Source organism: Notothenia coriiceps, unplaced genomic scaffold, assembly GCF_000735185.1.
Source record: "Notothenia coriiceps isolate Sejong01 unplaced genomic scaffold, NC01 NC01_scaffold00006108, whole genome shotgun sequence".
In the NCBI taxonomy this organism is placed as follows: Eukaryota; Metazoa; Chordata; class Actinopteri; order Perciformes; family Nototheniidae; genus Notothenia; species Notothenia coriiceps.
Genome location: NW_011338809.1, coordinates 86,718 through 112,140, shown reverse-complemented (window position 1 = coordinate 112,140; position 25,423 = coordinate 86,718). Strand labels below are relative to the sequence as shown.

Genomic DNA, 25,423 nt, shown 5'->3' with positions numbered 1-25,423 from the left:
AGCTCACGACAGGCCGGTATATGCTCATTATATCACAGCTAAGGGGCGTGGTTCGGCCCGACGCGAAGCGTATATTTATAAAATATATTTATAAAACGGACAAGTCAAATCAAGCAATCTGATTGGTTCTTAGCCGTGATATACTGAGCGTATACCACGGGTAGAATTGTAAATTACTTTTCACAACAAGTCAGTATCCCTCCGCGTCTGAGAAAAACAGTATACAGTTGGGTTGAAAAGCAATTCATTACTGGAACAAGAAAGCAGCGGAGAAGTAACGGGGCAGAAAGCCTCCTTTTTACGCAGCGGTCCAGACATAGACATCAAACGGCAAAACATATTCAGTGTGCAGTTCCTTTGGCATTAGGGCAGGGATATCTAGACACTTTCCAAGGTTCGACATAATAAATTGTGCTACTTTTAAAGCAAGCAACGATGTTTTCAAATCTGTAATCAAAGAGGTCCGCAAAAACACTATCGACCAATCAGATTGCTTGATTTGACTTGTCAGTTTTATAAATATATTTAAATTTCTTCCGTTACGAAACAAACTTACAAAGCATAAGATGGAAACATTTAAGATTAACTTCGACCTCCGGGGGGGTATTACTATGGAGGAGTGGATTTAGCAGTGCCTATCTCCAGAAAAAAAAAAGCACCTAAACGACGGCATGCAGAGCTACGTGAAGAGCAGGTAGACCAACTGGAAAAGTACCACCGTTCAAAAGCTTTCTGATGCGAGTCTTGAAACAAAGCAGAGAAATTATGACCGTTAGTGGCCACAGGTGCGAAAGCTCTCTCCAGAGCTACTGGAAGCCCAATCTCGGGGACCGGAGAAAGTGGAGCAATATTCTCGCCACGCCAAGCCACAGCCTAGAACAACCTCAACCTATACAAGTCACCTCGTAAGCCATGCTACTGATGCTGGACAGTTTTTCAGTGGGTGCACAATAAACGGCAACACACATTAATGTAAATAAACAGCCAATTAATGGATCAACGCTCTCTGTCTAATATGTTCGCTAGCTGTTAGTGTTGTTGCATAGCAACCACCTCGCACTATGTTTTGTGCAGAAGGCAACGGAGGGACAATTTTATTTTGAACATCATAATTTACTAATAAAAACTATTTAAATTAGAGTCTGTATTTTTCTTTCATATTGCCACACTTGGTAACCGTGATGGTTGTCGGCCCGACGCGACGGCCTGTCGTGAGCTATTGCTTAAATATATACAGAATGTGATACACATTCCTATTCTCAGTGAAAGTAACTATAAAGTCATTTTGATTTCTTGCCTTCAACAAATATTGTGATTGCATTCTGTCTTTGTTTTAGATGTTTCTCTTTACAATAAATATTTTACGAGATATTTACAGTGAAGAGTTTCACTGACAGAGACCTAAGTGTGTTTGATGTAGTGCATCACTTCTGTTGCATGACTGCACATTGTAACATTGCATGGATCTTTCAATGTAACCTGAGCAAAAGCTTTGTTTAAACCCCTTTGCCCTATGATACCATGATATTTCAAATGGACACACAATTTTCCATCATGACATACACTGGGACGACAGAGGTTATTTTGGGTGCACAATGGGAACAAACTGTGTCTATGTTAAGCTCCTGAACAGAAAGACAAAGGAAAACACTAATCCAGCCATTCAACACATTCACTTTTCCTAAAGGTAGGACAAAATGAACCTTAGATATAGGGGAACGCAATTTTCATAATCCTCCCAATAACTAAATTCCTAAGTCATACAAATGCTTAATGCCCAGCTCAGAACCCTTAATGGTCAGTTGATGGCTCACTTAATTAGGAAACACAACCACGATGTTGTATGTGATGTTCACTCACACATGTACACAAACAAACAAGCACAGCAATCCATACAACCATGAAAAACTCCCTGATCAAGACTGAGGCCAAAGAAGAAAATGCATATAGAGCTACACCCTGGCTGTCATGTGAAATCCTGTCTGGTTCTCTTGTTTCATCTATAGGTCGAGACATTTCAGTGACCGCTTTGGTTTGTGAAACCATGACACATATATTTAAAAACAGGTAGTGGTCAAACTGGAAGTTATTCAGTTGTTTTAAGTTCCTGACACATTTTAAAGATGCAAGGTTTTGGCCTGACAACAGAGATGTGTTCATTAATTTATCCAAAGAGTCACGATGGACAGCAACAAACCACTCACTGACATCAAACCAGCAACCGGACCATACCGGCAACATCAATAAGGCTTCAAAATGAACATGCTGCATAATCAAAACACATCAACACTGATGCATGAGTGGCACACTAAAATGAGGAAACACATGAAGGTGCAAACATCAACACAAAGACTGCAATGCAGTCTCTTGGCGTGTGCAGGAGAGGAAAGGAGAGGAGACAGAAGGGGGGAGGTTGGGTTACAAAGCGGAAGTCAGATGAAAATCGATGCGGTGACTCTACGTACGGAGGTCGACCTCCAAGCGCAAAAGTTGCGGCAGTCTGGTAAAGACTCAGGCTCAGTCACCTCCTAAAATGTCGCACACAGCAAGAGAATGACACACAGAGAACATAAATATGTATTTCTTATGCTACCACAGTATAATAAGGAATTATGAATATGTCAAAATAAAAATGGAATACACACAAGAAAAATCACCTGAAGGAACAAACATAAACACAGACTGTTACTATAAATAGCCATGGGCAAAGACACTGTCGCATGCAGGGTCTCACAGATACTCTCAATCTCCCTCCTACAGCTAAACTCACCAGATACCAAACGTAGTGAAAACGGCTGAAAATCTTCATGTTTCACAGATTTTATGAAGGCTGGGCCCTCTTTTCTGTGTGAATGTTCCCCTGTGAGGCAGTTGATTCTTTGCTATCTCAAGGTCTCCCTGTGAAGCATCTCAATGGCAGTGTGTCACTGTAAGCAGCGAGGCCCGTCTCCCCAACCCTCACCTCCTCTCTTACGGCTGTGTATGTCTATCAAAACTTTCGTCACTGCCTCTGCTGCTGCTGCTGCTGCTGCTGCTGCTCCTCCTCCTCGTGAGGCCTGAGCGAAGGTCACCTATGTGTCTTGGTCTGTGTGAGTGTGTTTGTGCGAGTGTGAGTGTGAGTGTGAGTGTGTGTGTGTGTGTGTGTGTGACTGTTGGGCTTGAATAATCAAGTAGACTGTGCAGAAGAGCCCGGGCATCAAACATTTATACTGACTTACATTTAACAGACGTGCACTCAGCTTTTCCCTTCAAGCTCTCATCTCCCTCCTGTGTGTGTGTGTGTGTGTGTGTGTGTGTGTGTGTGTGTGTGTGTGTGTGTGTGTGTGTGTGTGTGTGTGTGTGTGTGTGTGTGTGTGTGTGTGTGTGTGTGAGACAGTTAGGAGGATATGGCTTATTCTTGCATAAAGACAATCAGATCATCTTAAAACTATAGCCACTTCAAGACAAATTACACATGTTGTCTTTCTTTATGAGACAAGACAGGACAATCTTTAAGTCAGCAGAACATCTCTCTCTGTTAGTGCCATTGTCACACCGTCATGCTCTGTGGTCATAGTGCTGCTGCACACAGGCATGTTAAATCAATGAAGTGATGATGGGACAGAGTGAAATAAAGACGACAGTTTGCATAGTACTGATAAGACATACAACACATAATGACTCGGAATAAAATAATAGGGGTCCGACATGATCATTACAATTCGAAAAATTCACCAATTACTTTACAAGACCTCTGGCTTTTATTTAAAAACACACGTTCTGACTCATACTAGAATATAAAATAAACTTGTTCTGCCCATTGAAGTTTCACAACACTACCAAAACCTTCACACATTTGTCTACCAGTAACTGATGAGGACAACAACAGTGGTAAACCACCTGCATCACCGACGCAACTACAAAAGCAAGAGGAGGAGTCGGAGAGATGTGTACAAGTCTGTTTAGTTTATGTTGCTGCAAAAGGCTCTGGTCAATAAGGCCGATACAGAAACCTGCAAAAACCTAAACCTGGCCCCTGTCGAAGATTGTCAGCCTGATATCACTTCTGTGCACTTTGACCTCTAACATTTGGGAAATATTCATGTTCCTGATCATAAATGAAGTAATTCAGCAATGTTGTGCTGTAAAGCTGAGGTTCATATACCAACGTGAAGCCATTGTACCTTGTAAGTGCAACAACTCACCTTGACAACAAATGTCTGTGTATCCTATTTCCTCAGGGTAAATTTGCCAGAACGATACATTTATTTTCCACCGCAATTGCAGAATGTTATAATGAAACTATGTGCTATTAGTATGCTTCACTTAGTTCAGCCTTTGAGACATAACTGAACATAAATAGGACAAAGACCATCCTTCTTGCCAATACTCAACACACTTTGGTTGATTTTACATCTGAAGATAACAAAACAAAACTTAGCACAAAAAAGCAACATAATACAAGGTGGGAAGCCATGTGTAAGATCACTATGGTATGAAAATAGTCTTAATTTCATGTCACAAGGACACGTGTGATGACAGACTATCTATGAAATGGCATCATATCATTTATGTTCCCAGTTTAATCTCGTGATGAACAGGCTCGCTGGTCTTGTCACAAATGACGTTACAGTAGCTGCAGAGGTGGAGCCCAAGCAGTTAAAGTAACGTGTACAGAATCTTTTCACACATGCTGCAGACATGACACAGAAATGACAGTGAAGGAGAAAGGAAAGAGTAACAAAGCTTACCTGAATAGCAGCCTGAAGTGAGTAAAAGAAGAAGAGAGCAGAAGTAGAAGACAGAAAAAGACAGTTGGTTAAGAGCGTCTGCGTATACGTAGCCAGACAAGAGAGAGAGCAAGAGCGAGTGTTGGGAGCGAGACGATATATAAATAGCATCTATAAATTGAGGGAGGGGAGGCGGAGGATAGTTGCTCAAGGACAGGTGGAAGTTGGCACACGTACCATCAGTGACGGAGCAGGAGGGAATACAGAGAGGGAAAGAGGACAAGATGCAAAAGAAAACACAGATGGAGAAGGCAAAGACACAAATCAAAATACAAAACGATATAAGGAGAGAACAAACAGAGGGGGTTGGGGGGTGGGGGGGGGGAGATGTACTACTTGAACACAGTTCAGACTAGAATGAACACAATTGTCAACAGAAGCCCAGCAGACAACAGCTGGATATAGAAGTGGCAGATGCTGTCTGGAGTTAATGATGTTGTGTAATCTCCAATTAAAGCTATGCGCAATTAACCACCACATACTCTAACATGATGTTATTCCCACACATTCCTAACTTTATATTTTATTCTATACTGGGAAAGTTCATAGAGCTTCAAACATGCACAGTGTCCGAAATGAACAGAAACTGAAAGCATTCATGTTCTAAATAGCTACTCAATTACATACATTTAATGTTAAGGGGGGTGGTCTGATACTTTTATGTCATTTTTGGTTTTTTTCCTCTTTCCATTTCATTTCTTGTAAACATTTCTGGTGCACCCTTCTGGTTAACAATATGTCAACAAGTGTGGCTCACTGGTCATATAAGTGTTGGCACGGGTGCTGAGCAGAGATGGGAGGGATCTGAAACTCAACCTCATTTGTTTGGAAATGGGTTTCCGTCAGCTGTCAATAATGCATGGGTGTGTGGCTGAGATCATCCCTGGAGATCTCCTTACACCTGAGGGCGGAGTACTACCTCCATTCACCCACATGACAAATGAACAGTGAATGGCCGCAATTGATCTATTGAGCTTTCGTATGTGAATGCCCCCTTAGGCAAATAATTGTACAAGTAATGTTTCTTTCAAATACAAATAATTCATTTGACTTCAGCATGTAAATGAACCTAGCAAAATGTACTTTGAACGCTTTCATCCCGAGACCTTTACTGTACCAGAGGCTTGTAATATCTTAGCATAGTGTTCAGAGAGAGCTCAGTGCAGGGGAGCGGTGACTGTAGTGAAGAGGGAGCACAAGAGGATGTGGGGTAGAAGCTAAATCCTGCAATGACCAAGGCTTTGTGGGATCTAACAGTCATAAGGTCTGTAAACATGCGAGACAAATCCAGGCTCAGAGTAGCCTGGCCCTGTTGAGCACACTTTGTTGAGTCAGTGTGTGTGTGTTTTTGTTTGTGTTTTTCAGATTGCTAGGCAAGGAAAGGAGGATAACGTTGTCATTTATGATTCACAATTGTGCACCTATGCATGATGTTGCATATTAAGCAATATAAATGATGTTGTATTGTGTGGTGGGTGCACAATGTAATGGATTAGCTGCTAACTATTAGAATAATGGACAACTCTTAATATAATCAATGTATCAGTTGGAGTAATTCCAGCTTCCTAATTATTCATATGTTCTGGTTTCTTTACTCCTCTGTGAAACATTGTTCAATTCTTTCACCATTTTACAAACCAACTGCATCCAATAATATTCAGATCAAATTAAAATAATGTTTGTTTGCAGGTTGTGCAAAGTGCTAATAGTGTGAATACTTTTTAGTTTCCATGTGCTTAGTGGGTTTTGTGTCAAAGTGAAGGTGGGAACATATGTGTGTACCTTTTGCTGGATGGTGGAGTGTTTCTGCTCCATGTCCCTCTTCTCTTTGGCAGCATCCACCACCAGCAGGTCCAACTGCAAGAGAGAGAACATCTGATTAGTCACGCTCACCATAAATGCAAATGTTTTCCTTTTTCTTTTTTAAATGTATATTCTACATTGGTGAATGAATCCAAAAATAACGCATACGTACACAACAAAAAACATATTCCAACATCAATATGGTCAAGATGTTTTGCTTTGATGCGTTCATGTTACATTTCTTCTTCTTTCAGGGCAAAGTATGAACGTCTATTTTTTTTTACAATCACAGAGAAAGCAGTACGTGTAAAGGTCGTACAATCTAACACGGGGCCATTACAATGAAAGCGTTCTCTTTCGTCTCCATTTGAAAGGTGTGAGTGTGCACCAACACTTCATTCCCCTTTTCATTTGCGAGAGCACGATTGATTCCAGCAGATAAATAACTTTTCCAGAGGCCACAGCGAGAGAAGACAGGCCTTCTCTAAACAAAATGGACCGTGCTGTGGAGGCTTCATCATGTGTGAAATTGGATGGGGCATGATTGATTCTCCTCGAGTAACCGTTGAGTGCAGACCAGAGGAGTACAAAGCATCTTTTGGGAAGAAGGCAACAAATCTAAAAAAAGACTTAAATGAACTGGTGGAGGTCATAGTGGTGAAAATGTGTTGTTTTGCCTTAAAGCAGTGAATTTCTACCTCTTGATAGTCTGTGGCTGCAATCTGACCTTAAGCATCGTGACTAGTGGTTTAAACACAAAAGATTCATTATCTGCATGTTAAAGGCGGGATGTTGCATGTTTACTACAGCTAAGCTTTATTCCTTATATGCTTTAAATGGCTGCTGTAGATTTATAGACACTAGATACTGTACCACAACTTCCAGCTAAATGGCAATTCATGCTAATTGCTAACAGAGAAGTCAGTGGGCAAAATGAGATAGAAGAGGGCGGAATTGTATTTCCTTTCTGGTGCTGCAAAAGCCTTTTAAGATTTTGAAACCTATACTTTTTGCATTATTATTATTATTATTTCAATGTTTTTTCTATCACAAAATATAGAAAATATCACAAAAATGCTGTAATCAAATAATTTCAGAGAAGAATTTGTGGGAGCCAAATCTTTTGTTTTCTTTGGACAGGAAATGGGTGGACGTCAGAGCGAGAGGCTGATAACATCAGATGGGAAATGTTTTCCCCGTCCCATTGTGACAACTAGTCCAGTCCAGACCATCTATCTGCTTTACTGTATCTACAAAGGCAGGTGTGTGGGCTTGTGTCTCCACATATTTGTGACAGTCTCACCTCTAACGTCTTATCCATCTTACTATGCAGCCCCCAGTGACAATGGCAGCGGAGACAATTGCCTCAGATGTCTCACTGTTTGTCTCCTACAGACCACACGGAAGAATTCGGGTCACATTGCTCAGATCTGTCCCGACATGTTACCCCATGCTGACAAGCTGCATGATTCATGGAAAAGATACAAAACATCCTTTTGAATGAATATGTTCACTCAAAACATGTGCAGCCCTGAGGCTTTGTGTCATGGAACGATGCAATCAGCTGATTATTTTATATTTAGACAAAGTCCAGCTGTTTCCAAAAGCTACAATGGAAAAAGTGGCACATTTGACATGAATCATAAATTGGTGATTCAAAAACCTCCTTAAAGGATCTCCAGCCGTTTTCGTTTTTATCTTAGACAGGATTTTGATAAATAATAATATTATTACTGTCACTTTCTTGATCGATTAGTCTTTACTTATTTCTTTCTCTTTTGACTTTTTTTTGTCTTGCTCTTTATACTAGCTTTGTTACTAATTCCCAAACAAGCACAAACACTTACTTTTGGTTTTCTGCAACTACATTACTATGTGTAACTTCAAAAACTGAATTCACTTCAATTTTTTGGCCACCATTTCTTACCTTTATATTTATAATCATTTTATTTTGTATTTATAAGTTGGCTTACAGTTCCCAAGCATAAACACATTGCAGACATATCATGCAATGCAACTATATTTAAACCAAGCTGGGGTAAAAAAAACAGCTTTATTTGTATTTTACTTCAAGCATTTCCTTTCACCATACTTTGAAATTAAGACCAAAACGTACAGTAGTAGCAATTTTTGATCTCTAATGCTAATTTCCCCGCCCTTGATCTCTTTCTCTTTGACTACAGGCATCAAGTCATATGTTCAGACCTGTTGACAGCTCCTCCACACCTCCCTGCACAGCCTCTCCACTTTCTTCAGCTTCATGATGGAGGGCAGAAAAGAAATAATCCACAATCCTCTTGTCGCTGCTTCCCACAGCTTGGCCTCTATTCTTCCTCTCCTTTAAGTTTTGCACTATTCCAAATTCAGTGCGACAGGCTTACGATCCCCACAACGCATTTATATACAGCTGCATCTCTCATTCCCTCTCTCCTTGCACGATCTGTTTTCTTTTGCACTTCTCTTCCTTTTTCTTCACACAACCCTCGCTGTGCTTTGAGTGTGGCAGGCTTACAGTCCATGCCTCTCCATTCCACTTCAATCACTTTTCCTTTGAGAAGATTACATTCCGCCTCTTATCCCTTCCTACAATCTGCTTTCAAAGTGGGTCCTCTCCTCCCGATGTTCTTCTCCCAGCACTCTTTGGTTCTGTCTGTCAACTTCTGGATCGTCCAACCGTCAGATGGTTCTAACTCCAGAACATGAAGGGTAGAAATCCCTCTTTCCTCTGATCCAATTTAGGGGACCACTGTCCCACCTCTTCAGATCTGGCTCCCAAATGTTTCTGTTTCTCAAATTAAAAATACTGTTTGTTTCCTTCTTCAATTTGTTGTTGGTTAAACCGTCACAAAAACATGTTTCAAAGCTCCTTTTCTCTAAGAAGTGCCCTCTAATCTTCTGCTCCTCTCCAGCTCTGTGACTGGTCTCCTTTCTTCCTTTGTCTTTCACCCAGTTTTGTGAAACAAGTTTGTCTCCTCCGGTTCTTCTACTGCTCAAGTCTCAGAGATTATATTCCAAAACCTCCAAAAATCAATCTGAGGTTTATTTGCTGTGTTTGTTCAGCTGACCGTCAATGCGACTGACTGTGAGAAAAATACTTTTCCAGCCCCCTTGCTTTCTTCCTCATTCCTACTCAGTGTAAGAGCAGCTCAACTGTGATAATCATCTTAAAGTCACATTCGGGCCATCCTCTGGCTCAGAGGGAAGGCTCTGTTTATCAGAGGATGCACACAAACACTCGCAGAGCTAAAGTATCAGTTGGCGAAAAGATAGCAGTAAACCCACACTGAGAGGGTAGGAACACAAACACAAAGGAAGAGTGCGTCTGGAGGTCAAAGGGCAGTTGTACTGCTTCCTAATGATGAAAATGAAAACCCACTGTGTACAAACTCAGAAGATGGATAAAGTCACATTTCAAGGTCTGCACTTGAAACACTAACTTTAAGCTCTTAATGAACCCTGAACATGTTTTAGGTTCTAAACAACATTGTCTTTGTCTAGATAATAAAAAGTGTTTACCCTTGACACGGCACTGGTATTTAAACTTAGCTAACAAATATTCAGCTCCTCTGCTTGAAATAAACGTTTGCTTGTGTTGCAAAAGTTTATACAGAATGTTATAATAACATTGCAAGTGCCGGATGTCTCCGACTAAGTTAATGTTTGGATTTAAACAAATTGTTTAATTAAAATAAAGGGGAAAAGGCAAACTAAATTGTGAGCACTTTAAATGAATTACTTGCTGACAAAATTAAGGGTTCACCTTAAAAACAAAGAAATGTAAAAGTATATAATAAATATATATGTATTTGCTGCTGACGCTTTCTGTTTTGGTGACATTCAAAACCTCTTAACGGATACATATATGCATCTGCCTGTGTGTGTGTGTGTGTGTGTGTGTGTGTGTGTGTGTGTGTGTTGTTGTGTGTGTGTGTGTGTGTGTGTGTGTGTGTGTGTGTGTGTGTGTGTGTGTGTGTGTGTGTGTGTGTGTGGCAGTGCTGTTGCCTGTACAGTACCTGTCCTCCAAGCTGTTTCATCAGAGGTTGTAGTTCACTAAAGAGGTCATATCCTTGATGGAAGAACGTCAGGTGGGCATACATAAAGGACAACATCTGTGGAGAGAAAACTGTGAATATTAAGAGAGCCAGAAGGGATGCTGCATCAATCATTTGAGAAGTAAGAAAAGTAAACTCACTGATTTCAGGATTTCTGATCTTCTTTTTGATTGTAGCACGTTGATCTGTAAGGAACAAAAACAGAACTGTAAGAAGTAGAAAGGATTTCATATTTATGATGAAACTCAACATGCACAACATCAACACCAAACTAAGGAAATAAAACGTAATCAACAGTGACGATATCAAAGAAGAACACAGAGAAAGGGCATAAGACACAAGGGGAACTGAGGTGAGACTTAAGATAAAAAAAAGAACTTCCAGAGAAAAGGACAAATTAAAGAGAGTAGGCGAGCATGAAATGAGTTGAACTGAAGCAGAAGAAAATGCCCCCAAGCTTTCCTGGACCGTAGTTCCTCGTACCGACACTAGGAGGAGCTCCATGTCCCGTGTTAACTCAGGGATGCTGTGGTAAACTGTCTCACATATCATCAACAGTATCCTGCTGCATTTATCATGGCCTCCCGTCTCCCTCTCTGTTTGTGTGTTTGAAGCAGACTCCTCTTCATCTGCAGCTAATTAGCTCTGTGCTGCTCATCTGTCCGGAGAACTTATCTTAAGTTAATGTCTCAGAGTGGAGATCAATTATGTCAGCTTGTAAGTACAGCCAGTGAGCTAGTTAGCTTAATTTTGACTGATGGGGTACTAATGACTGCGCGAGAGTAGAGTCATTGCCTGGGCATGGTGCATGCATACAGCTACGATAGAACGTGAGGAAGCTTCTGAAAAACACTCATGCTTACAGATTAACTTGGGTCACATTATTTTTATTTTATTGTGGTTATAGCAGCTTCAAAATGTGATGAACAAAAGTTGAAATCCTTTCTGTCGCCATCGATATGGTTTCCGATGTAGATTGTGAGGCCATTTTCCTTGACAACCCTAACCACACTTGGTGTTTATACACAGATGTAACATATACCCAGAGGACGATGCATCAACACTTTACAAGCCCCCTCCTTCTTTTGATTACAGTCAATTAGACAATTAGTAGTTTTGACTGGAATGACACCTATAAATGATGGTTGTTAAAACAGCAAAGTTCATTATGGTGTCAACCTACAAAAGCTACATGTATGAGCAATTTGTTGGTAAGTGGTTGTAAATCATGAAGGCTTACATTTTGAATTATTTGGCAATTTCCTGTTAGTTCAATTTTGTAGATTAACAACTCCCATTTTCTCTACTGGGTGTAATCCTTGCTTCTGCTTTTCTGTGTATGGTATTAATGGTTCGTATGTCAGGCGTGTCAAGTTACAGCTGCATGAAGTCGATGCGTTTTCAAATCATTCATTACATTTAGACGTGTTTTTTTTTAGGCTTGACCAACATTCAATAAAGTCAGCCCGATGTTTAAAAAGTCAGCATTGTATGATCCAGCTCAACGTGGCCCAGTAGGGTAAAGAGAAATGCTCCATTTTTTAAATGTCATGAAGTCTAGCTTACAACCTCTCACATATATTTTCTTCTCCCTCTACCATCTTGCATGTCACTGGAAACTGTGCGCTGTATAATTAAGCAAAAATGCCACACATACAATCTAAAAAGAAGATTTTTTTTAAAGTAAAATCTGTCTGAAATGTTTCCTGAAAGCAGAGCTGCAGAAGTTAGCAGTATTTCAAAAGTGCTGACAGCACAACCCAAAAGTGAAACTTTAAAAGGAGACCAATTTAAATCAGCTGTGCTAGCTGCTGGGTTTATAGATGAACATGACTAACATGCAAGATAAAAAACTCAACTAATTTCTCACAGCCAGGCTTCATTTGATTGGAGAGTGATTACGCAGTGGGATGCTGGGGCAGACTGCCAAACCTATTTTCAACCAGCTTTTGGGTTTCTTTTCTAAATCTAATTTTAAAAAGGACTGTGTCCATAGAGCATTGTCTGTTTCTTTGGAGTGAGATTCAATAACAGGGCTGGCAGCTGCTTTATCAGAGAGCACGAAGCATTCATCAGTGCTGCTGCTGTGGCCAAGACGAGATGCAGAGGGCGCGGCCGATGCATTCAATTAATGAGAAGTTTTTATGGCAAAAGGTCAGAGCACAAGACATCTGTTTGGATTCGACAGAAGAAAAAAAAGGTACAAGACGTACACTGATTGAGAATGTTAAGCACTAGAAGGAACATATTTTCATAAAAGGAGATATGCAGCGTTTAAGATTTAATCCCTGACAGTTATTTCACACTACACAGATGATAAAACCTCTCAAAACCTTTTTTATGAATGAGTGTCTTATCTCATTCTGATACCATTTCTATTTACAAATAGTTCAATAAAATGTAGCAAAATCCTTCTAGAACTGCTATACATGAGTTTTCTTATTATCGTTAATAAGACCTTTACAGTCTAACTATGTACTATCAGGTTACTGTTTACACTTCTGGTCGACACTGCTACTAATTCAACAGCTGCTCCCGGGTCTGCTGCTACTGTTCTTTGTTCCAAATTGACTGCGATGTGGTTAACTGGAACCTGACAGGTGGATGAGATTCTGTGTTTCACTTTAGATTTAACAGAAGCGAACACAGCTGCTGTTCATTCCTCTCTGTGTCAGCATTTTTTTTTAACCTGACTCAGCATATAAATTCAATATCCAGAGCTTTGTTGGCAATGGTACGCAGAGGAATATTGCGCACGACTCTGCTTAGCTGGCCTTTTTTTAAAAGCTTCCAAAGATTTTGTGCAACACGGGACTCCTGACACTTTTCTCTTAAAACAATGTGACCTCGTTTGCAGATGTTGTTCATTACCTCTCCTTTAAAGAGTGCTTCAATGTAAACCCCTAGATGAGTTTCTGTACCTGTAAGACGTAGTCGAGGACGATGTGTCGGAAGCACTTGCGCGTGGCGGTGAGGATGTTGGTGGCCTCCTCCACCTCATGCTGCTTGTTGCGGGGAGCCTGAGCGTTCTTGATCAGCGCCGCCTCCTTTTCCTCGCTCACTTTATCGAATTGCTTCTTGGCTTCTTTAAATTTACGTAGGTCACTGTCAAAGAAATGCAGGGGACAGAGGATTATTAAGACAAATACATTCAATTAAAATATTGTTTAAGTATTGATTAGTTGAGTGAAGGGGGATTTAAGTTAGGCAAACAGGCAGTTGTCAAATCAATTAAAAGGTACTTATTATAAGTATATGGATGTGAGAAAAAAAGTTTTACAAATGTATTTTTATCGCTGCTGATCACTCATTTTGAGCACTAAAAATATGTCTTTAATTGAGCTGGGTGAAAATAGATGGTTTCACAACTATTACACTGGTGCAACAGCATTTACATACAATTTAAGGATAACGTTTTAAAGTTTTTTTATTTACTACCTGACTAGGGTCAAATTGGACATGTCTCTACGTTGTCAACAATGTTGTAAGGGGAAAAGTTGAAATGTAAGAGGAAGCAAAGCTATCTCTGGATGTGAAGCAACAGCACCATGGTCCGACAACAGGAACACACAAAGGTTAAAGGTGGTTTCATATCTTGGTCAGCTGGAAATCCAGGAAGGTTCAAACAAACAAAATTGTTTGCTAAAACTATTTGGCCCAGGACTTGTGCTGAGTCCGTGTAGGTGACTTGAAGAGGAGGACAACATTTTTTAAATGGGATTAATGTTTAAGGGCTGCACGGTAGCGAGTCATTATGAGAGAACATGTATCCCAGCTGTCTTTGAGAAGCATGAGTGCTGCTGATGTGGGCGTTAAGCTTCGGTTTGCCAGGGGTAAAAACAGCTAATCCTCATAATGAAATGAACTGAAAGGCCCCACTGCTTACTGCACTTATACAAGCAGTCTGGAATTCAGTTCTGTATAAGAAGGTTTTAAACAGGGAGATATTATCTAGAAAATATATTTTATGTAATTAAATGACTTGCATGCCATGTCTTGATCATCTGTCCATCAGATATGTGACATCCCCCCAGCTTCTGCTTTATTTTCAGAATTTCCAGAAAGGCCTTTCTCTATTCAATAGCTAGTAAATATTTTCTCCAGGTTTTAGACGGGTTTGAAGAATATTAACTCCAGTTTTCCTCATTTTAAGTTGATCTGAATACAAGCATGAGTAAAAGTCTAAAAGTGCAGCAGCGTGTTATGACGGAGAGATTGGACAGAAAATTAGGCCACTCTTCAAAGGCTCAGATTGCTCAGAGATATAACCAGCCTTGTCCATCTTTATTCAATGAATACTCACTCTTTGATAAATGTCTGAAGCTGGATCTTGATTGATCTCTGGGCCTGATCGAATAATATCTGTGAGGAAGGAAAGAAGGAAACGGTAAATGCTTATGCTTTGCTAAAAAGCTTCAATAGTTGAACAGTTCCAACATTAAACATCTTCTTCTAGGAAACCAGGAAAGAGCTGATAAATGTATTTTACTCTCCAGTCAGCATATGGCACCCCTGTTTAGGGGGATTTTTGTAACACTGCAGGTTGCAATTAGGCAGCTAAATATACGCAAACAAGCTGTGTGTGTACATTCCCCTCATAAAAACGAAAGGACGAGAATTGACCCGACTCGCTTATTTTTGCCAGTGAGTCATAGTCTCATTAACCTGCGTGCCTCCTCAAAATGAGCTACCAAGCAAAAGGCCAAACAACAACCCTGAACACTGAAGTGATTTCACGGCCAGACAAGACAATATGAGCAGTGTGGCTGGGAGAGGCTCCGAGTGACAAACAGATTGAGCTCTGTGTTTGAGTGAATCATGTGCTGAAAGATCGCTGAGCGGCAAAAACCTATCTGACAGTCAGCTGATGCGACCACAGTTTCCACTGTTGAGTAACAATCCCAGGCCGGCATTGTGGCTGCCGGAGGCTTTAAGGGTCCAGTGAAGGAAGCTAATAAGATTTGATGAAGAAAGACTTCCCTGTTGAGTGAGGGTAGACTGCCAACGCTGCAGGTTTTTGGTTCAAATAGATCTGTATCTCATTTAATCTGGGAACGTTACAGTCTGAATTTAAGGTGGAACCAATACTGTCTGTAAAACCAAATTAAACGAAACCTGAACCAAACTAGCCCAAACCTCTAATTGATATACTACACATTCAACGATCTGATTTAATCCATTTTTTCACTTTCTTCTTAGGAAAGTTTCAAACACCAAATGTTTGGCATTTTGGCTTTAAAAATGACTTTAACAAAACAGTAGCTGATGAATTTTCTGTCATTAACGGATCAATTCATAAAATAAATATATCCAAATAAAAGTCCCTCTAACTTATTTTGCCTCACACAAATCATATACGTAGTTGTGGCAGTAGCAATGATAACATCAATGGCAGATATGCAGAAAAGGCTTTTTAACAATTTAGTAGAAGTGTGGCCTCATCAAGACAATTCATTTTAGTTTGTCTGTTCAATCATATTCCAGTTTGTGAACCCAAACCATTTTAGGGATTCATATTAATAGCAGCTAAAGTTCCCGGGCGTGCATAAAGACTTCAAAAAGGTCAAACCCCAGTAGCGGCACCCCTGGCTCGGTTGTTTGTTCTACCAAACATGTCGCACACAGTGGGATGCGCTCTGAACATGTTATGCAAACGTAAAAGAAACAAGACATGACAAGGGAGATCAAGCAAAACACTTCATCTATAGAACAAGCGCTTCAAGCTCGCCCTGTGCCTCATCTCTGTCATCATGGGAGTCTTAATGAGAGGACAAACAAAGTTGTGTTTGCATTTCTGGATGTCAGTGTCACCAGAGACTGACGACTTAGGAGACTACCAAGGGGACTCTGGGAAAGAATGTCCACATCATTAGATCTGTGCTAGCAGGCTCCTTGGAGAGCGTGATGAGGGACGTGAGAGGATAACGTCCCTCATCAATAAGGAGCCATGGTTATTTATCGTCAAGTAGTGGTTGGACCGTGGAGATCATCAGATGACAATGCAGGAAACACATGAAACTGAACAGAAAAGTCTGACTGAAGCCTATTATGGTTCTTCCTGTGTCTCCAGGATGACAACCACATTGTAAAAAAAAAAATGACCACGGACATGTTTACCTCGGTAGCACATGATTCATTCCAACAGATATCCCAGATTCCACAATATGGGAGGCAGGGAATTGATTTCATTGCTATGCTTCTGACATAAGAAATGTATCAAAGGAGGGGGTTTTAGGCGTCTCACCATATTTTACATAAGCCAAAGTTTGCACATTTTTACAGTAATGCTAATTCTCTATAGAGCAATTCCTCTCAACTCCTAGTCATCCTCTCACAGACCCAGTGTCTCTGTCTTGTAGTCTGCTGCTGTCCTTCTGGGCAGTAAATACAAACTGACAGTTAAAGAGCTCTTCCAGACTGTCGGCACAGCGGAGTTTTGTCATCAACCAGCTGTAAATGGGGTTATAAAAAAAACACATCCGGTTTCACATGGCAGTGTATGCGTACCGTGTGATAGTTGATCATCTCCTGCAGGCTTTCAGCAAACTTTGTGAGACTCGACTGTGGGGAGAATAAAATGAGAGAGATGAAGAGAATTGGCATGTATTTAATATCAATAACACAAACTTTATCACAAAGTGCACATGTCATCTATTTATGAGGTACTACCTGTATTAAAGAAAGTAAGAGGCGAATGTCTACTACATGTTTCATCACATATGTCTAGACAAACACAAGTCGGACAGGTATTGTTACATGAGAACTGTGGTGTATTTTGGAGACACAATAACACTTTGGGAGAGAATTCTTTTGGCTAAGTTGCTCCCACCAAATACACTCAGAGGCTGAACTGTAACCCGAGGGAGGGAGACACACAAAGGCAGAGAGGAAGCGCTTGCCTCGCCATGCAAAAGTAATGTGAGAAAGCAAAACAAAACATCTTGACCTCGGCAAGACCCAGTGGACAGTGCAAAGTTTTACTATGCCTCATTTTTCTTTTTATAGATTCAAACTGGCAAATTGAAAATACTTGAAACAATGACATGAGGTAGTGAGTGCAAACGGAGGCAGTGCAGGTCTCTATATCTTGGAACCAGGAAGAATCAACCACTATGTCAATTTGTGTAATGTTTATGTTTTTTTGTATACGACTAATAACTTGAAATCTTATCAAATATGTCATCATTGAATTTAAGGTGGATGAAAGACTGCCCCCATACATGACAAGAGAAACACGCCCACTCTGTAATGCTGTTGGTTAAGATCAAGTGTTTTTGTTTACCTCTATGACCTCATCTTTGTTGGACTGCTGGGCTAGCTCCCGGATCCCGTTGACAAACTGCCTGTTGGCTGCATTGTAGGCTTTTCCAGCGTCAATCATCCCAATGCACAACTTCACCAACTAGGGAGAGAAAAAGAAAGAGGCAGGTGGTTAGGGGGTTAAAGTAGAGACATGAAGAAATGCAGTAATTGACAGAATAAAGAGAAGATGAAAAACTTAGTGAAGAGAAACTACAACAAAGTGGGGCATTTCTTCAGGACATCCTGTCTTATTAAAAACACTTCAAGTTTGCTGTTTGGAATAGATTCAGAGGGATTTATTGAAACAAAGAAGAGCAAAAGACTAACACTGACGTCAGTTTCTGGTTAACAGCAGGCCCTTCTTTCCCTTCTGACTCATTTGGGGCGAACATAATTCCAGGTTATGTAAACTCACAACAAACACTGGCTGTTCTCCATCAAGTCCCACACTGCAGATGAAAGAGAGCCTACGTATGCCTCTTCAGCCAAAGCAGCTACATAACTTAGCCCAAAACACTCCTTTTCTTATAGCAATCTCCTTAACAGATTAGTCAGTGATTAACAGATTAAAGCTGATCAAACACAAATGTAATGTCTTTCCTTCTAGAAAGTATTTGATCAATTGATAATTTAACGGGTAAAATCTGAAATTAGATAAAAACACAAGCAAATAATTTCGCTCACATTAAACTAATATTAATAATGCTGTCACTCAAATTGTGGTATTCCATTACAATACAGAATAGGAAAACTACATTAATTTAGGTATACCTATAAAACCGTCTTAGCAGCACAGGTCAGAAGGTAATATGTAACTTTCTAAGTGACCTAATACTGTAGGTGCTTGTCTTACGCAGGAAACTTTTAAAGAATCAGTAGGTCATGTTAAGGTTGATGTTAATCTTTTACCTAAATACACGTAACGCATGCATTAACACACACACACACACACACACACACACACACACACACACACACACACACACACACACACACACACACACACACCTGTTTGATCCCCTTTGCACAAGATAATTACTTTCTCTCTTTCCGCCTCACAAATGACCGAAGGATGGAATCAACTCTCTTCTTTAACCAAAAACGTAACATATAACCTTCATGAAAGTTTTAATTAGTTATTGCAGGAAGCTTGTATAAGTTTAGTGAGGGGACCTGGACTGGTAACTATGAGTGTTTTCATAGTAAAATAATGTATTATTTGTCTTATACAGTAATGTGTATGTAAATCATGTGTTAACTAAATGTTGTCCAGACATCTTTCAGTTAGACCGTTCAAAGGAGCAACAAACTGTGACCACCATGAGGGATTATTTTACTTAAAGGTGACCAATCATGCAAAATGCACTTTTGTACATCTTTTATACATGAATATGTGTCCCCATGCTAGAATGCATGATCTGTTTGGTATTTTGAAAAATAAAAATTATAAATATGCCTTATATAGGTATGGTCCTACACTATATTATTCAAATATAGCATGATAGGTCCACTTTAACATAAATAGAACCAAAGTTTTAATCAAAACTGACCTGGTAATAAGAAAGCTATAAACAGAATCAGAATACCTTTATTAGTCCCACGTAGGGGAAATGTGCGTAGTTACAGCAGGAAAAAAAGAGCAACAGGCAACTTAATGTTACATATGCTAAATATGTGACATGCATTTAAAAAAAAATTCTAAGTTATGATATAATAAAAAAATATATAATAAAAAATAAAAAGTAACATAATTTAAAAGTCATCAGTCTCTTAGGAAAGTGGTCCTTTTATGAACAGATTTAATATTGGATCAGTTAAAAGTTCAATGTAGTCAACATGGCTGTGTGTGTATATGCGTGGCAGGTAGGAAGCTTCAAGAAAGAGTTGATCTCTGGGGTCTTCAGCCCGTTTTCTCTCGCCTCCACCCAGAAACACGTACACACTCACATACAGTCTCACAGCCATACTTATGCACACAGACACACCCACTCTCCAGCAGATCCTTCCTCTCCAGAGCAGAGGGGGAAGTGAGGCCGGGGCTGAGTCACAGAGGAGGAGGAGGAGGAGGAGGAGGAGGAGGAGGAGGAGGAGGAGGAGTGAGGGTGGGACTCTGTAAGACTGTAAGTCCAGAAACAATAAACTGGGTTCTTCCAAGCTGCAGGTCTCGCCCTCAGCTAGGGAACATGCTCTCAGCTCTGCGGGGAGTCGACAGCAGGAGAGATTGCTTTTTCATTCAGAGAAGGACAAATACTGAGTGCTTCTAGTTACCTTGGTTGGTTTATTAGTTTAGTTTGGTTCATTTGAGAACAATTAGTGAGATGAACTCTGATGCGGCTCCCTAGGCAAGAGAATATAATCTGAACCATCAACAGGAAACAAAGACAAAAGGCTACTTTACTGGTTCCTGTGTGAAAGGTAGACTCTACCTAGAAAGTCAAGTCACACAAGTCTGCTCCAACTTCAGAGTCACTGTTCAACAATGGATTTGGTCGTGCTTTAATAATACATCATCTTACTCAAAAGGCAATCTGAGACAAACCTTCAGCTTTCCACTCACAGGACGGCCTCCGTCAGTTCAAACAGTAGAACAAATGAACAATCAAGCAATGTTTTCCATGGGTGGTACTCACTTTGTCGAGCTTGGATTCCAACTCACACACATCCCCCTCCACTTCCTCTATGGTCGCTCTGTGGGGAAAGAAGAAAAGAATTTGAAATCAAGCGTAAACATGAGTCAATACTATTGACTTCGCTGACACAGAGAAGCATTCACACGCTTAAAGATGAAGGGAAAAGAGACACTGCTGGGGAATCCTAAATAGAAGAAAATTAACTCCCTATGTAGCACTTTGGTTAACAGTCTTTGCAAAATTATTACCTTTGTACCATTTGTCATGTGTCCTGCGTTCAGTGCACAAAGTAAACATGCTTATTTCACAAGTTTAATGTTTGAGTCAATACTTTGAAATAGAAGGGAAGCATTGAACAGCGCACACATATAAAGAATTAGAAGAGCATATTATAACTGACATCATATCTGGATTAATTGACCAGATGTATGACATCATGCTCTATGATGATTGGACTCATATTTGCTTGACTGTTCTATATTTGTCATCATCTTAACCAGGGGGGGAGTTCAAGCTAGATGGAACAATTCTAATTCACCAACAAGCCCATATTGTACAACTGTAGCCTCTGAAAACGACATGATATTCAACAGTTCTGACACAGCCAGGCTCAGAAACACACACCATGAGAGGCAGCCAAACTGAGAGCTGCCATTTTGGGTAATGCCACAGGCCTGGAGTTAAGTCTGGCAGTCTGCCCCTGAAAATGTGACAAGGGCACAGCTCGGTTCTCCACAGGATCAACAGCCTACGAGCACACGAGCGCCACGACTAAAAGACCTCACCGCAGCAGAGGCTTGCTGAATGAATCAGAAGTCATTTTTGATAGAAATCTATGCGGTTTAACTTGTTATTGTAACCTTACATTATTGTCTGACAGATAGCTTTACTACTTTACACAGGACGACTGCAGCAGAAGTGACACATGGATGTCGATGGAGAGCGCAAACCTCTGCCAAATCCTCTATCAATGTTAACGAAAGTGAAAATATATCCGCCCCCTGATTCGGCTCAGCTCCAAAAGAAACGATGGGTTCTTCGTTGGCTCATGCAGCATAAACCTTTTCATCTAGTTTCATGGATCTGTCTAGGACTGTCTCCGTAATCCGGCTGACAAGCAAACAAACCAAAAAACATACCTTTCTTGGCGTCGGTTATTTTTTAAAAAGTCCAATAATTATTAATCATGTTATGAAGGAGATACTTTTGTTATTGACCTGACTCGAGGATACGACAGCAGGAAAGGTGCTTCATATCCTACAGCTAAGATGTGGCTTCAAGTTGATGCATGTTCCACATTTGCAAAAGTTTAGCAGTAACCAAAAGGGCAACACCGGAGTAGTAAACATTGTAGCTGGAGCATTCTGTGCCTTTTTGTTCATCGTAAAACTGATTGTCCAGATCTCTTGCCCTGTGGATGTACATGTATCTTTTTGTACATGTCATATAGGACTGTGAATGTGTGTGTGTCAGTTTAGAGCCAAGGGATTAACAGTGACACCGTGCTTTGGCAGCGGGTGGCATTTCCCAAACCCCCTCCAGCTGTTTGTTCTTCCGTGTGGCGTCACTCTGACAGCTGCCAACATCTGCTCGGCGTCAGGGGAACGAGGCGACTGAGTGCTTTTGGCAAGTGATGCACAATCAAGGTTCCCTGTGTACATGTGCAGAATACCATTACTTTATACAGTCTGCTTTAATAATGATACTTATATATACTTGCATTGTGTTGGTGTGCTTTATGGTATACGTATATACTTCTTTAATCATGCATCAACCCAGAAAAAGAAGTAGTACTAGCCACTAAACTTATACTGCTAAAAGGATGAACTTTATGTCATGAATAATGTACTCACCTTTTGTACGCAATACATTCAAACACATACTTCAAGGCCATAAACTTGCATCAGTTCAATCAAGTGTGTATACATCTTCTCTACCAATTCATTCAACTTAGTCTACTAGAACAGCTTGCAACGTGGGAACAGTGTCACAGAGCATCTGTGCAGTGACATTGTGTTAAGTCCTTCTATCCACTATGTTTTGGGTTAAGTACACCAGTAGGGCAAACGGGGGCAAACGCAATAAAGAGCCTGTCCCTTTCACACAGACATTAATCCTGGTCAAAAGCTAATTTTAAAAGCCCTGTTTGCTTTTGAGAGATGCTTCAGGCAAAGTCCATTTCTTTTATGAATAACACAGATAATGAATTTGGCTGCTGATGGCCTCCGGTGTCTGACTTTTTTGTAGGAAGAATTTTGAGCTCTTCTTATATTTTTCTATACTCACACACTAGGCATTTTGCAGGCAGCAGCCAGAGGAAAGGGCTTAGGCTTTCAGAGCAGCAAGTCCCAGATTAGTCATTACTGGAAGATTTGGGGGAAAATGACTCCCACACAAAGGCCACCTCAATAACACGTTTACTAATCTATCAACATCTATTGTAAAGTTATTATTACCAAGTTCTGAATACATGTCAGGCAGATCTGTACGTTTCTAAATCTTGGGTTACTCTTCATTCTTTCAACAACACCTATGTCCTTTATGAAAGTCTTTGATGTGTTCATGTGTTCAGGTGTAGCTGCTCAGGGGCAAACAGCAGGGCACCTTTAAAGAGAAGCTCTCAGATGTGAATGTGTAAAACTGAGTGACTGAAGGCGGCATAGTCATGACTCATGAACAAAGTCAGACACACCCTTTCCCTGAAATACAATTAAAAAAAATCATACTTGGAAAACCTACTCGATGTCTGTCAGTCGCTCTCTGGCTTTCGATGCAACCACGAGAACATGACTGGTTCTTTCTAATCTCGTAACTTGAGCTTGCAGGGTGAACTTGTGAAAGCGCTGACAGAGGATAAGAAAAGGGAGGGGCGGCGGCGAATAGAAAATCTGGGCCATTGACTCACAGCTCTGACCTTGGAGCAGGTCCAGCCTGAGTTTGGATAATGAGCAGCAGAAAAAGAGTGAGAGAGATTGACTTCTAATTCTAACACACATGGCTTTCCTTAGTTGGAAAGTATGTGGTGACTTCTAGAAAACATGGCGTTCGTATACAACAAAAAGACATTTAAAGAAGACACACACGAAGGACTGAAGTGAAACACCAGTGGTCTTCAGCCTGGGAATTCAACTAATATTAATAAACTGACTGTCTCAATATGTTTTCAAAGCTAGCCTCTGTCCGGCTGAGTAGTTAGTTTCAGTTTAGCCCCAAAGAGGGCCAAATCATTTCTGTGGGCTTGTAGCATTGTGCAGTGAATCGACACATGAAGACCAAAGTACACGGATAACAAGCAGCTGTATCTTGAAGTTTGAACTATCAAAGAGCCCCGTTATCGTATCTGCTGCTCAGGTTTATGACAAAAAACAATGACTTTGAATAAAGTAAATCAGGGCATAACATCTAAGGTGAATGCTTTGACTCAAAGACGATTCAAATCACATGTCTGCATTTCTTTGAGAAGCCAATATTAAAAGTAACTCATGTATTAAATGTAATCTCTTAATCCTACATTTTTTGAAATGGTAACGAAGAAGAGTGTAAGCTACAAAACAGATGTTTGTTCTCTTTGAACACAGTCTGAAAGGAGTGAAGTGAAATGGTTAATGCTCTAAGTAAAGAGACATTTGAACATCTGCACTTTCCTTTAGCTGGGCAAAAACTGAATTAGAGGAGCAACAGCATGGCAGGCTGTACAAAGCGGTGATGACCTCTCTGACAGTGGAGAAGGGGAATGGGAGCGGGGGGCTGCTCTGACGCTCTCAGCTCCTCCGCTGAATGTTAATGAAGTCAGCTGAACTCCTTTAGAAGCAGACCCTGGAACATCCTCCTCCACTGAGGTCTAGTGTGACCCTCGGCTGACAGCAGGAGGAGAGATCCCTGATGCATTATGGGATTCTTTAACTGAACTTTGACCAGGAAATATGTCCATCATATGTGGTGTTACATTAAAAGGCTTTCAAATATGAGTGTTACATCAGACCACAGTATAGGAGCTGCAGCTATGCAGGTGTACAAATTGACTCACTGAGCAGGTGAATACAACAATACTCAAATTCAAGGCAAGGTTGATTAAGGAAAACACATTGATAATAGTGTTGGAGGGGCAATGACTGTTCATTATCGAGGCATCTCCCGATTGTTTTCATTGTTTGGTCGATAAAAGGTAGTAAAATAGTGAACATGTTCACCCTAGTTTCTAAAAATTCAAGGTACAATGTCTTTAAATGTCTGTGAAACTGAAAAATGTTCAATTGAATAGTTCAAACAGATCTAATGTTAAGCGTAAAGACAAAGAAAATAGATTTGAAAAAGCATGGACGAATGAAAAAAGGTAGGAGTCTGCTAAGGAGCATGAGAAAGTATCTTCATACTATCTTTAAGTCTGAAAGCCCTCCGAAACTACAAGATTCATTTAGCTATCATATCTTTTCCAAACCTAGTACTAAACAAGTCAAAGACTAAACAGAGGGGGGTTTCTTTGCTTAGATGGTTGAGACACCCTTCTCTAGTACAGGGGTTCCCAAAGTGGGGGTCGCAAGATGATCACAAAATAAAAATGGAAAATAAAAAAAAATTGATTAATTTTTTTTAGAATAATTGTTTTTAAATTATTATTCATAATAACGTTTGCATAGACATTTTCAGGGGCGGACTAGCCATCTGTATAATTTCCCCGCAACGAGGCTCCCCCTTTGACAATCCACTAGCGCAGTGTTTCTCAAACTTTTTCATACCAGGGACTTGGTAACCAATAAAAAACACTCATGGACCACCTAACTCCACAAATATCCAAAAACAATAGGCCTGCTTACCCATTCCAACAGTAACTGAAATTAATTCACTAGCACCCCCCCTATTTTCGATT

At 40.3% G+C, this 25,423-nt stretch overlaps 1 protein-coding gene across 4 annotated transcripts in view; it reads right to left on the bottom strand.

The window, feature by feature from the left end:
* The window catches only part of LOC104943489 (arf-GAP with coiled-coil, ANK repeat and PH domain-containing protein 2), a 47,464-nt gene that overhangs the window by 13,967 nt on the left and 8,074 nt on the right, over nucleotides 1–25,423 (bottom strand). For 2 of the 4 annotated variants that reach the window (XM_010768925.1, XM_010768928.1), the window contains exons 2-10: nucleotides 20,557–20,614; nucleotides 17,907–18,026; nucleotides 17,132–17,185; nucleotides 14,928–14,986; nucleotides 13,546–13,729; nucleotides 10,765–10,809; nucleotides 10,586–10,681; nucleotides 6,552–6,626; nucleotides 4,731–4,742 (exon numbers count right to left, since the gene is read on the bottom strand). In XM_010768925.1, coding sequence (XP_010767227.1) covers nucleotides 4,731–4,742; nucleotides 6,552–6,626; nucleotides 10,586–10,681; nucleotides 10,765–10,809; nucleotides 13,546–13,729; nucleotides 14,928–14,986; nucleotides 17,132–17,185; nucleotides 17,907–18,026; nucleotides 20,557–20,614 — 703 coding nt within the window. Of the gene's footprint in view, nucleotides 1–4,730; nucleotides 4,743–6,551; nucleotides 6,627–10,585; nucleotides 10,682–10,764; nucleotides 10,810–13,545; nucleotides 13,730–14,927; nucleotides 14,987–17,131; nucleotides 17,186–17,906; nucleotides 18,027–18,140; nucleotides 18,180–20,556; nucleotides 20,615–25,423 lie in introns of those variants that run through there. The other 2 variants (XM_010768927.1, XM_010768926.1) reach the window with 2 other exon arrangements.